General features: G+C 40.9%; 1 protein-coding gene across 1 annotated transcript in view; it reads right to left on the bottom strand.

Annotated features, from left to right (window-relative positions):
* Positions 1-13,226, bottom strand: part of ZFYVE26 (zinc finger FYVE-type containing 26) — a 63,683-nt gene that overhangs the window by 50,172 nt on the left and 285 nt on the right. Inside the window, exons 2-9 of the mRNA XM_021679733.1 lie at positions 12,586-12,858; positions 10,818-10,896; positions 6,436-6,525; positions 4,581-5,103; positions 3,852-3,982; positions 3,087-3,251; positions 2,852-2,940; positions 1,783-1,946 (exon numbers count right to left, since the gene is read on the bottom strand). Of these exons, the coding sequence (XP_021535408.1) occupies positions 1,783-1,946; positions 2,852-2,940; positions 3,087-3,251; positions 3,852-3,982; positions 4,581-5,103; positions 6,436-6,525; positions 10,818-10,896; positions 12,586-12,779 (1,435 nt within the window). The 5' untranslated portion in view covers positions 12,780-12,858. The remainder of the gene's footprint in view (positions 1-1,782; positions 1,947-2,851; positions 2,941-3,086; positions 3,252-3,851; positions 3,983-4,580; positions 5,104-6,435; positions 6,526-10,817; positions 10,897-12,585; positions 12,859-13,226) is intronic.

Below are 13,226 nucleotides of genomic sequence, written 5' to 3'. Positions count from 1 at the left end.
GAAAAACTGAAAGCTTTTACTCTAAGATCAGGAACAAGACAAGTATGTCCACTCTTATCACTTTTATTCAACATAGTACTGGAAAGTCCTAGCCACAGCAATCATACAAGAAAAAAAAATAAAAGGTATCCAAGTTGGTAAAGAAAAAGTAAAACTTCCACTATTTGCAGATGATATGATACTATATATAGAAAACGGTAAAGATTCCACCAAAAACCTACTAGAACTGATAAATGAATTCAATAAAGTTGCATGATACAAATATACAGAAATCTGTTGCATTAAAAAAGGGACAACCTGCTCCAAAAAAAAAAAAAAAAAAAAGAAGCACTAAATGTAACAAAGCAAAAAAGAAGTAAAGAAATATTACCCATGATCCTACCAGCTAAATACAATAATTGTTACATTCTGGTTTAATGTCTTTGACAGTTTGGCATATATATATGTGAGTATGTATTTAAGTTGAGTGTAATGACATTTTATATACTATTTAATTTTCCTATTTCTTAAGTATTTTTTACAGTATAAGCATTTGATTATATTTCTTCATGGACTAAATTTCTGATGGCTGCATATAGTTCTACTGAATGAATCCCTTCCCTAGGAATTCCTTTAGGGCAGGACATGCAGTAGTTAGGGCTGCTTTGCTACTATTACGTTGCAATAAACCCGTTTATGTATAGACTTCCTCATGATTACTTCTTTTAGAAAGTAGCCTCAGCTTTACCAAGGTCAAGGTAATATGAAAAACAAGACCAATATTTTTCTATGCTCCTGGCCTCTGCATGGCATTACTGATCAGGGTCAGGACTTGCAAACACTTGTGTGACTTTGAGAGTGAGTGACTCCTTAAATTTCGTACCCCAGATGCCTCTCTTGTGTCAGCTTAATCCCAGCCCTATTATTGCTCTTATTCTGTCTTTTCCAAGTCAAGTTCCACGTGTGTCCTGGTGGGTCACCAGGGATTTGATTTAAAATACTTCTCTGGAAGCCTTTCGTACTTGTATGTAGAAAACAGGGAATTCTAGTTCCTTTAGGAGATCTGGTAAACAAATTCCCTACTTTTCCAGAAAAAAATATAGAATGTAGTAACACTGGTTTTCCAGTTAGTAGTAGGTTCTTTTAATACATAGATCAAAACAGTATCTAGGTTGAGAAACATCTATTGCCATATGAAAACATTTGTTTCTCTCTAAGCTAGGTGTCCCTGGCCTGTGTTCTGACTGTACTATGATGTGATTTTTGAAAGCAAAAAGAGCTTGTTAACAGTGAGCTGAGTTATAAGCACAGATCCAAGGTTAAAACAAGGCTTTGTTATTGTTTTAGGCAAGTCTTTCTTCTAAACTTCTTTATTTAGTAGATTATGAAGGAGAGATGGGAGGGAAAGGAAACACAGAATGTGCTAGGAAGAAGCTTATGTAGCATGGGAAGACTCACCAAAAACCTGCATAAACACTGCCCATGACAATGCTGCAAATTCAGAGGGCAGGTCCTAATTCTGCTTCATTGGGATAAAGGTATATGAGTGGTTCCTGAGAAAGTTCCAGGAGGATGAAAGTTCCTATGGGCCTCTTCTCATAGGATTCCCTATACCTCACCAAGAAAGGAGAGGAGTGTCTCTACAACCCATAATCTGATTGGGGCAAACAGTGATAATCTAGTGGGCACCTGTTGGACCACCCACCTTGACAGATCAAATCTACATAAATCTTGCGCTGAAAGAAACTGGTGCAGGATTGTCCTAAAAGGGCATCTTGCCCAAGTCATTCCTTGCCAACTCACCATGCTCTTGCTGGGGGTCCTTGGCTGGCGCCTTCTGTAAGAGCTTGAGAACATCTTCCTCCCTTAGGGCTGGAAGGTTGGTAAGGTGATGGAGAGAGTAGAGCACGGAGTGGCTGTCTCCACCATGTAAATGACCCAAGAGATCTCTCTTTGGTATGGGGTTGCTGAAAGGCAAAATTGAGAGGTTGGAAGAGAGTCAGTTTTTATCTGACTCTGAAAAACCCATCTCGATTCCCTCTTGTTCTTTTCTCTCTGGCCCATGACACTACAGGTTTCACTTCCCTCAACACCAACTTCTAGTTGGTTTGGGATAGAGCAGAGCACTTGTTTACCATTAGGAAAGTACATCCATCAAGTCAGCTCTACTTGTCTAGAAAGGACCTAGGAAGGGCCCAGATTAGGTTTCCCAATTTCCATACTCTTCCTGGCTAAGTTCTCTGATTTGAGTAAACAGCACCCTCCTCACCCCCCGCTTCTGCCTACTCAGGAAGTGCCAGTGAAGTGGGTGAAGAACAAAACACGAACCCAGATCTGGGGAAGACCTAAGGCTAAGTTATTGGGGAAGCACAGCCTTGTACACAGTGCAAAAGGCAGTTGTCGCATAAATCTGTGATCCAGGATAACACATGACTAAGAATATGGACATTTACTAGCTGTGTCACTTTAGGCATGTGATTTAACTCCTCTGGGCTTAAGCTGTCCCATCTTCACAATGAGGACAATATTGACACCTATCTCACAGAATTATTTTGAGGCTTAAGTGAAATCATCCACTGAAAGGGCTCACAGCAATGTCTGGCATATAGAAAGTGCTCAGGAAATGCGAGCTTTTGTTCCATTTATCACTGTCATCCTCAAATTATTCTCTAGGTATAACCTTATGGCTATGGCAAAGATGATCATCATTTATGTTCCTTTCCTGGTTTAATAGCTGGAATGATTATTAGTTGCAGGTCAATGCTGTCGACTCAAATATCTATGTGGAAGGTGGCCTGAAATGGTACATGCGTGAAGCATGGGGTCAAGTGTGCCCAGGGGTGGGAAGGGGGCTGGCTACACAGGCCTGTACCTGCTCTGCTGTATACACCACTCCAGGACCTCGAGGTGAGCCCACAGCCCATCACAGGCATCCCTGAGGAGCTTGTCACAGCCTTGGTCCTGTGTTGATATGGGAGAAGAAAGAGATGTGGCTGAGGCACCTGGTGTCAGACTGTGACCGACTTCAGGACCCTGCATTCTGCCTCACCTCGAAGCCCCACAGCAACTTACTTCTGGAGCAGCTCACCCTGCAGAGCGAGAGTTACCTGGACCCCGTGGAGTGTCTGGAGCAGCCTCTTGGCTGATGCTAGGCTCTGGCAGTGCGTCCAGCCCAGGAGCACAAGCAGTCGACTGAGAGGCCTGAATTCTCTGTCTAGTAGGCAGCCAAGACTTGGGAAGTCTTCCTCTTTCAGCAGTGCTAATGCCGTCACCTGCAAGCCAATGGAGGCTGCTGTAGACAGTTAGGTGGACCTGCGGCTTGTTAGGGTAGGAAGCTTTTTAGTAAAGCAGGGAGATGTCAGATAACGACAGGAGTGGCCAGTTGAGTGCAAAATGTTCACAGAAACACTAGACTGTAAGCTCTCTGAAGGCAGGGACTGACTTCTGTTGTAACCCCAGCTCCTAGCACAGTACATGGCACACAGGATGAGGTTAATAAGTATCTATTGACTTAAATTAAAGCTCAGTTGTGGTCGGGACGGAGGTTAGAGTCATTAAAGTCCCCCGTCAGCTACGCAACATATTGCTGCCACTGTCTTTTCTTCCGCACACCATCCAGAAAGCTTATACGTATCTAACATCTTAGTTCCTGCCAAAGGGCATATATAAAATGAGAGCAGTTCTAATTATGAATGATAATGGTTCTCAGGACCTTTTTTCCCCTGGGACTGCGGGATGGACACACCAAATGACTCACCACTAATTAGACTGCTTTGTGTTGGATAAATGAGTCAGAGAGAAATGAGAAATGAAAAAGCCTATAGAAAATCCCTGGGTACTTCTGTGATGGAGAATGAATAAGTTTAATTTACCAGGATCTGCTCGAGGAAATGCTTGCTGTTGCTCAGGCAGTAGAAATAGGCTGATTTCCAAGCCTGGGTTGGGTCAGGATTGGAGAACAGGGCTAGCATTGCCTGCTCAGGATCTAGATGTTCGGGGGAGACTAAAAAAAATCAAACCAGACAAGGTTACTGGGGAACAGGGAGATCTTCTTTCCTAAGCTAAGGCCCATTCAAAAAATCAACAGATGTGAGAGTTCACTCTTTTAAAAAGTTAAGCCAGGTTTTCTACACTTGATCTTTTTTTTTTTTTTTTAGAAGATTTTATTTATTTAAGAGAGAGATACAGGTAGGCAGAATGGCAGGCAGAGGGAGAGGGAGAAACAGACTTCCTGTGGAGCAGGGAGCCTGATGCAGGGCTTGATCCCAGAACTCTGGGATCATGACCTGAGCCGAAGGCAGACACTTAACCGACTGAGCCACCCAGGTGCTCTTCTACACTTGTATCTTAAAGGCACTTTTACTTCTCTTAGTAGCTTCTGAAAAGCTCTTTCCAGGTATTGCTATTACTTTATTATTTTTTCCATCATTCCATCTTGGACTACAAAATTTGTACTTCTATGAAAGAATACCTTACCATTTTTGCTTAGCCTCTCCACTAGATTTCCTGAGCAACTTGGAAGGCACCAGCCTAGAGGAACTTCAGAGTTTGGACACAGTGGAATTACTAACATGCAAGGAGAAGCAGCAAAGGGAACATACCTTTTCCCGAGGGTATGGCCTTCACTGGCTTTTCTGTGGCCTTCTCTGCATAGGTATGGCCGTACAGGGATACCAGGCTCCGTCCAGCCTTGTGTAGCAGGCAGCTGAGCACCTGCTCCTCCCGCAGGGGACTCCCCTCAGCCCTGCAGGCCTCCAGTAGTTCCTCACACAGGAGACGCAGCTCAACCCTGAATGGCTCTGCAGGGCAACGTAGACTCTGCAGGGCTCCATAGATGGCATCAACTATACCAGCGGGCCCAACAATGGGGCCCTGCACAGCTCCAAGTGCCCTTCGAATGAGGTCCACCAGTGCCTTCTGCAGAGACCAGCCACAGAGGCCAGTGGCATCGTCCTTGCTAAGCAGGAGTTCCAGCAGGGCCTGTGCTGGCTGGGGAGCCTGCCTCAGAAGATCCCAGAGCACAGAGACAGCTTCTGAGCTGAGCCGAGGGGTCCAGCTCTCCTGCCTCTGATTTCCATCAAGCACAGGGCTTCCTGTATCTTGTGCCAAGGCTTCGTATAACTCCTAAATAGAGGATGAAGCAAGGGATCCACGGTGAGCATGTCTAGGATGTTATCACTTATATGCTTGATGTTTTCCTCTTTTCAGTATGAGTGTGTATATAACAGTAGCAGTAGCAAACACTTCGTAGTAGTTACTTCATGCTAAGTCCTTTACACAGAAAAATTAATTAACCCTTACAACAACCTTAAGAGGAAGACACTACTATTATCCTCATTTTACAAATGAAGAGATGGAGGCAAAGAGAGAACTCAACTGCCCAAGGGCTCCATTCTCAAGCTAGGCCCCCCTCACCGCCTCCAAAATGTGCACTGTGGATCTAAATCAGGGGCTGCAACTTCAAAGACCAAGCAGGTAACAAATGGGCATGAGACATGATGCCCACTCCCATGGCATTTAAATTCAACTTTTAGAGAATATTACACGCTATTTTTTAACCTCTGCTCTAAATCCTAGCCATCCTTTGAGGTATAGCCCATTCCTCATCCTTGAAAACCTTCCCCAACACCTCCAACCCACACGACTCTCCCTCTTTATTGGGCTTTGAAAGTGCTCAAAATTAGTACCATCTGGTTTAATCCATAATTGTGGCAAGTGTGTATTTGTCTTTTCTCCCTGACTAGATGGTAAGCCTTGGAAGGCAAGAAGCTCTATAGCCTATAATTTGTTTGCAGAGTTGGGGTAGAGGGAGAAAAGAGGATAGGGAAGTAGGTGATTTCCCATGCTTTAGCACCATGCCTATGGACAGTGCTCAGGGATGCTTCTTCATTAACTGCCTCCAAGATGGTCACAGGGTCTTGACCTAATACAAGCGAAAAGTCCCTATCTTAAATCCTATTGTTAATATGTCTTTAATTAGCCGGTGGCCAGGTCATGAAGAAAATCAGTACCAACCCTCAGAGCATATCTTAGGCACTTAAGTACAGATATAGTTAAGACATAGTTCGAATCTGCCCCCAGAAGGTTGTTGTGAGGATTATCACATTCAATGCACCTGTTACAGAAGAGGTATTCAACAAATACTATTTCCTTTCTCCCTTTATATTCTCTGTGATACAGTGGTGAAAAATTCAAATACTAAGCTTAAATCTAAGTTAAGTCTTCCTTTTACGTGGAATGAAAAAAACTTCAATCCCCAGTTATACTTAGAACTTCTAGATAATCCAACTCTAAGAATTCTAAAATCAGGTTAAGTTTATTATAATTCTGAACTCTCCTCAGAGGAAGCTCCACCTAGCCTGGTCTGGTCTGAGAACATAGCCAACCTCATGCGGAGAAGCTGAGCTTGTTGAGTGACTGCAACCCTGGGCAGATGGCTCCCAAGCCCTCTCTCACCTTGAGGATGTCCTCTGGAATATCACGTTGGAGATCTTCTGATAATAACAGAAACTCAAGCTTTCTCCGGAAAACACTTGGGAGTAATTTCTAGAAGAATCGTAAGAAGGATAGAGATTAGGCATATGCTTTAGTTAACAAATAATAAGAAAGTATTTCTCTCCAGTTAGTTTTATTCCTGCTGTTGCTCTAAGATAAAGTACCTTTAACCACTAAATTCCTGGATATGTTTCAGATACTTTTTTTTTTAAGGATTTATTTATTTGAGAGAGTGCGTGCAAGGAGGAAGAGGGGCAGAGGGAGAGAATCTTCAGACTCCCCGCTAAGCTCACAACCTAACATGGGGCTCGATCTCACGACCCATGAGATCATGAACTGAGCTGAAACCAAGAGTCGGATGCTGAACTGACAGTGCCACCCTGGCACCCCGAGATACTTTTCTTTATAAACAAAAACAGCTAAACTTGGATGCATACATTCACCACTGTATCACAGAGAATATAAAGGGAGAAAGAAATAGTATTTGTTGAATACCTCTTCTTTAACAGGTGCATTGAATGTGATAATCCTCACAATAACCTTCTGGGGGCAGATTCGAACTATGTCTTAACTATATCTGTACTTAAGTGCCTAAGATATGCTCTGAGGGTTGGTACTGATTTTCTTCATGACCTGGCCACCGGCTAATTAAAGACATTCACATGAAGTCTTTTTCCAAGAATCTCCCTTCCAGTGTCCAAACACCCACTTATGAGTAAGCCTGGGAGGGTACGGCCCACTTGATCCTCTTTTGGTCCAAACCCTGGTTTTTGGTATTCATTATAAGTTGGAAAACAAAAGAGGAAGGGATCTAATGGTTATTATGTGCCAGATACTGTGTGTCATATTCTCACACATTTAAAAAATTTCATTTAATCTCTAAATCAAACAAACCTGTGACTTGAGCATATATTTTACTAACGATGAAATGGTTAGGAAGTATTTTTTAATTATTTCAAGCATGAAAAAGAAAAAGTGATCTACCAAATATTTGTTAATGAGACATGCCATCAGAGAAGACTGATGGAAGGAAAGAGAGAGCCCCTGGCTCTTCCTGGACCTGCTTGTTTCACAATAACTTCCCTTCACCTGGTTCTTAAAACTATAGTTTCCCCTTCTCCAGACACAAATACAAATAAGAGTAAAATCAAGGACTAATCCTAACAAACACTACTTTATTTTTTATTTATTTTATTAATTTTTTATTAATTTTTTTAAATTTTATTTATTTTCAATGCGGGGCTTGAACTCATGACCCTGAGATCAAGACCTGAGCTGAGATCGAGTCCAATGCTTACCTGATTGAGGTACTCAGGCACCCCACCACTGCTTTAAATTAAAGACACCTGTAAATCACATGGCTGATTAAAGGCTCCAGGGATCATATTTTATTGAAAGGTCTCCTATCTCAAGCAAGAAGCACCTGCAAGACTGTGTGCGTGTGTGTGTGTGTGTGTGGGGGGGGGTAGTTAGAACACAAGAGCCCACTTTCTCTATTCATGTGCCATTCACGGTATCAGAGGCTAACACGATCTAGTATGTTCTCGGTACAAAATCCTATTTCTTCTTACCACATCCTTGCCTAATGCACCTATGCCAACTGAGTGCTTATACAATGCTAGTGATTAGAAGTCAGTGGAGAAAATTCATGCTGGAAAGCTAAAAGTTAAATGCTTCAACTAAGGACTAAGAGGAAGGAATAGATGTCCAGACAGCAGGCCCCTGATAAAGAACAAAGTCTGGTTAAGATATTAGGACTTTAATCTAGAATCCTAAAGACTCCTTAGTTTGTAATTATGTTACTGGTGAAGCTGCTTTATGCATGTGCAGGGTCATAAATGACTAACATTTCTAAAACAGGGAAGAATTTGTTCCATGTTTCTAAGCACAGATCTTACTATCAAAGCAAAGCACGTTCAATGTAAAAAAATTAGAACACAGAAATAGGCAAGTGAAAACACACACCTACAACCCCCAAATCTTCCCACTAAAAGACAGCTTCTATTAATACTGTGGTCCAAGGGCATCCAGATCATTTCTATTCATGCATCCCAAATCCATAGTTCTCTAAAGTGTTTTTTCATGTAGCAGAGTATGAACATCCCTCCATGTCACCAAAAGTTCATTTACTACATAATTTTAATAGTGGCATAGTGTTTTACAAATAGATTAGCCAGTCCTGTACTGTGGACATGGGAGTTGTTTCCAGTTTTCCTTTATTAGAAGCAGCATGGCAGTGAACATCTCTGCAGTTAAATCTTTGCACACATGCTTCCACATGTAGAGATAAATCACTGCAAGATAAAAAGGCAGAAGGCAAAAGAGGATGAAGAAAAGGGAAAATGGAATCACTGTTTCAACTTATAATTAAAAAGGAAGCTTTTGGGGATGCCTGGCTGGCTCAGTCAGTTAGGCGGCTGCCTTCGGCCCAGGTCATGATCCCAGGGTCCTGGGATTGAGTCCCCCATGCTCAGCGGGGAGCCTGCTTCTCCCTCTCTCTCCCTCTGCTTGTGCTCTGTCAAATAAAATCTTAAAAAAAATAAAAACGAAGCTTTTGGCAGAAGTTGGGAGATTGGAAAAAGAGGCAGCTAGCAAGTCCCCTAAAAGATGAAGGCCACTCTGGATTAGCGACTGGCCTTGTGGAACTACTCTAAGTGCTTGTAAGAGTTGCAATCTTAGTCCTTTTAAGAGTTAAGTCTCTGGGGTCCTTGCTTAAAGTTTAAAACATTCCCACAACTGTTTAAAATAACTGAGGCACGGAAGCCTGAAGACTAAATGGTCTTTGATATTGGGAAAAACAAGAACAACTCTTAGTTTGTGCTAAGGAGCCATGGAAGTGAAATCAACCACCTGGTCTGGTTGACCAACTGTACAGAAAATAAGCAACAAAACAGCCATGAATGGGGCACCTGGGTGGCTCACTCAATTAAGCATTCAACTCTTGATTTTGGCTCAGGTCATGATCTCAGGGCCTCCATGTGGAGCCTGTTTAGGATTCTCTTTCTCCCTCTCTCTGCCCACCCCCACTGCTGTCTCTAAAATAAAGAAATCAATCTCAAAAAAAAAAAAAAAAAAAAAAAAAAAGGCAGCCACGAAGTAGGCAAATACCTTTCAGTGAGGGGAAAGTTCCTCTGGTTTGACAAATTCCATGTTTGGACTAGAAAAACTTTTAGTCAGTAACAACAGACAGTTTTTCTTTTTCTCTTTGAAGATTTTAATTCAAGTTTTCCCTTTTAGATCTGAAACTACAGCTAACTCAATCATCCTGGGGTTATCTAAAAATTTTGCTTCTCTTTCTTCCCTCTCCTACTAGCCTTTTTGTTATTTTTTTGGTCTTTTTTTTTTTTTTTTAGACACTGCCAAAAACCTGGATATGAGGTACATTTAGATTAGGAATTTCTGTTATTTTTTAACAGCTATGTGAAGTATCAAGCAAAACTGGAACTGGAGGCAAAATTAATTCTGATGACAGAGGGGAGTAAAGAAGAAAATTAGGCTGAATTATAGACATTTACAGAACAGAATTTATGATTTCTTTAAGTTCTACCTCAAATAATGTTGAGGTGGAAAAACTAGCAGACTAGGGACTCAAAGTGAGAAGATCTTGGTTCTAGCCTTAGTTCTTCCAACTAACTTTATTGTGTGTCCCTGGGCTAGTCACTTCTCTTCTGGGTCAGAGGTTCCTCACTTAAATCTTGAAGTCTGAGGCTTAATACAAAATTGTCTCAGAGAAATTCCTCTAATGGATATCAACTTCTGATAATTATCACATACTTCTAAAAAGGCTTTTAATGGCAACCTTTTTTTTAAAAAGCACTTTGTTATAAGTTTTCTTCCACTATTAATTTGCTCACTCTGTTTTTATATTTGGTAACTTTTAGTTTAATTCATGTGGATTATTAAACTCTTAATCAATGAGGTTTAAATCTATAAGTATTCACTGTACTGGACTAATTAAAATGAGATTTTTGGAAGAACAACCAGGTTTCAGCTCAGCCCATTCTCCATTACTTGAGTATTATGAGATTCATACTTTTATTTGCTATTTTGTCATTTTCACTTGGTTTTGCAAAGTTCTGTTCAGGCACAAGACTCACAATGGTATTTAACAAAATGATATCACCTTAAATGGTATTACATGCCAATGTACGTTAGTAAATGAATGAATAAATTTAGGTAAGGAGACAGCAATAAAAATTTATGCCATTCTTACTGTCGATACTGAGAAGGGAATATGACAAACCTCATAATAAAGGAAGTAACAGATGAAAAGGAAATCTTTAGCTACTTCCAAGTTCTCAGTCCTGGCCTCAGGAAAAAATTTGAAATATAAATCTGCTTACCTTTTCCTGGGAGAACCATTTTTCCAGTACAAGAAACCAGACCCAGGCTAATCTTTGAGGGCTGATGTCCTGTCCACATCTGAAAAATGTGAAAAGAAAGAATTTCTAAACGAAGAGTTTCTACTGACCTTTACTCTTTTGTGACCCAAGATTGAGATTTCACTGTTCAGTCTGTTTTATTTTTATTTTTATTTTATTTTTTTTTTAAAGATTTTATTTATTTATTTGAGAGAGAGAGACTGAGAAAGAGAGAGCATGAAAGGGGGGAGGGTCGGAGGGAGAAGCAGACTCCCTGCTGAGCGGGGAGCCTGATGCGGGACTCGATCCAGGGACTCGATCCAGGGACTCCAGGATCATGACCTGAGCCGAAGGCAGTCGCTTAACCAACTGAGCCACCCAGGCGCCCGTCACTGTTCAGTCTGTTTTAAACCTAAACAGGCAAGAAGACATTGTCCTAATGAGAAATTTTCAATATTATGATAAATCAATAAAACTAGAACCAGAACAGGGTCAGCAGCTTTCATTTAAAAAAAAAAAAGAGGAAAAAATATCGCACCCCTACCTCCAGCTCCCTATCTAGTCTTTATTATTTTTAAACGAAATAACATTCATAGAAAACCATAAAAGCAAGGCTCCCTAAAGTATATTCTTGAAAATAGAAACTGAATCAAGTAGTCTTAAAGAAAAAAAAGGAACTTCATGAAAATTTATTTTTAACTCTATGCTGAAAACAGGGGTATAGAAATTCATAAGGCTTTCTTTGAAGTTAGTAATTTAGACAGAAACTGGCTAGAACCCAAATGAAAAAAAATAAAGGGAAAAAAGAATCACCTAAGTCTCTATATGTGTGTTCATACAATACAACATAGCTGTCAAAGTAAAAAAAAAAAGTGAAGGAGAGACTAGACAGCACATTTAATTGTTATACCACTGGTTGTTAATAGCACTGCCAGGAAGAGCTTCATTAGAAATTCAGATAGAGAACAGTGCTTGCTAGGGTACAAAGAGGGGTCAAAATACAAAGAGGTATTCCCAGGGAGTGAGGGAATTCTTTTGTGGTGATGGAAGAGTTCTGTATGTTGATTTTAGTAGTAGTTACATGAATCTGTACCTGGATAAAACTGCATAGAACTACATACATAAAAACAAATACACATTAAAAAAATGGTGAAAACTTAATAAGGTCTATAGTCTAGTTAACAGAAATGTACCAATGTCAAATTTCCTGATTTTGATATTGTACAATATGTATATGAGATATCACAATTGGGAGAAGCTGTGGAAAAGGTACTCTGTATTTTTTTTTGCATTTTGTGAATGTAAAACTTATTTATATAACTTTCAATACAATATTTATATAATTATTTCAAAATAAAAACTTTAAGTGAATTGACTTCCAGTCCTTTGTTAAAGCTGTAATACCTTCAATTACATAAGCAAGAAGAGAGCACGGTTTGCTTTTCTGGAGGCAAAGGAAATGCTTTTCAATGCAGTTCCACCATCTACTTTAATGATAATAATCAAGAAACGGTGGTTTCAGGCACGCTTTGCTGGCCAGGCTTATATGTAGTTTCAGATGGTAACTGAAGGCCAAACCGATTAAGTACTAAACATGTATTAGAGAGGTAAATTTTCAGAGCATGAGAAATACACTCTGCCTCTGAGAATTCTTCAGAGGGTAGGTGAGAGAGGCACGTAGACCAGAGCCCAAATACTGACCTTGTGTCTCCTGCCCTGTGACTGCCTAGAATAAAGCGAGATCCCTTACCTCAGCTGATCTGGACACACCACCAGCGCCTGAAGAATATCTTCCACCTTTTTTGGGATATCCCCTTGTGCCTGGTGTAGTTGAGGTACACATGCCTGAGCCAGCTCCCATTCTCCTCTGCGAAGGCACTCACAGAAAAACCCAAAAAGTTGCTTCTGAGAAGCAGTTTCCTCTTGTCCAAATGGATGATGCATTTTCCCAGCACAGAGTGCAGGGAGATAGAGATGAATTACGCAGAACACATTGTCAATTTTCTCAGTCGTGGAGCACCTCCTAGAAACAATACACACCACAATGAGGAGAAACGGAAGGAACTATAATTAGACAAACTAGTAACTACTAGCCCGGCTGGGAAAAGCGGGACTTACTTCCCTAATTATTGTTTTAAGTTTGATTTGAGGTGTTACTCTTTTTGAGAAGTTCCACCTTTCCCCGAGGGGTGGATCCCATCTCTCTACAGGCATCCAACATTTAATTAACCTTAATGGTCTATTAGCTCGGAGTGCAGACCCATAACTGTACTTTCGTATTCCCCACTTAACTTTACGCCCATTCCGACTCCAAATCCCCAGGCGGTCGCCTCCTTAAGGATGAGAAATTCAGCAAGAATCTCCCTAATTTGAGCCCTCTCTTAAGGCAGA

The sequence above is a fragment of the Neomonachus schauinslandi genome, chromosome 9, assembly GCF_002201575.2.
Source record: "Neomonachus schauinslandi chromosome 9, ASM220157v2, whole genome shotgun sequence".
Lineage (NCBI taxonomy): Eukaryota > Metazoa > Chordata > Mammalia > Carnivora > Phocidae > Neomonachus > Neomonachus schauinslandi.
This window is presented reverse-complemented; position numbering and strand designations above follow the sequence as displayed.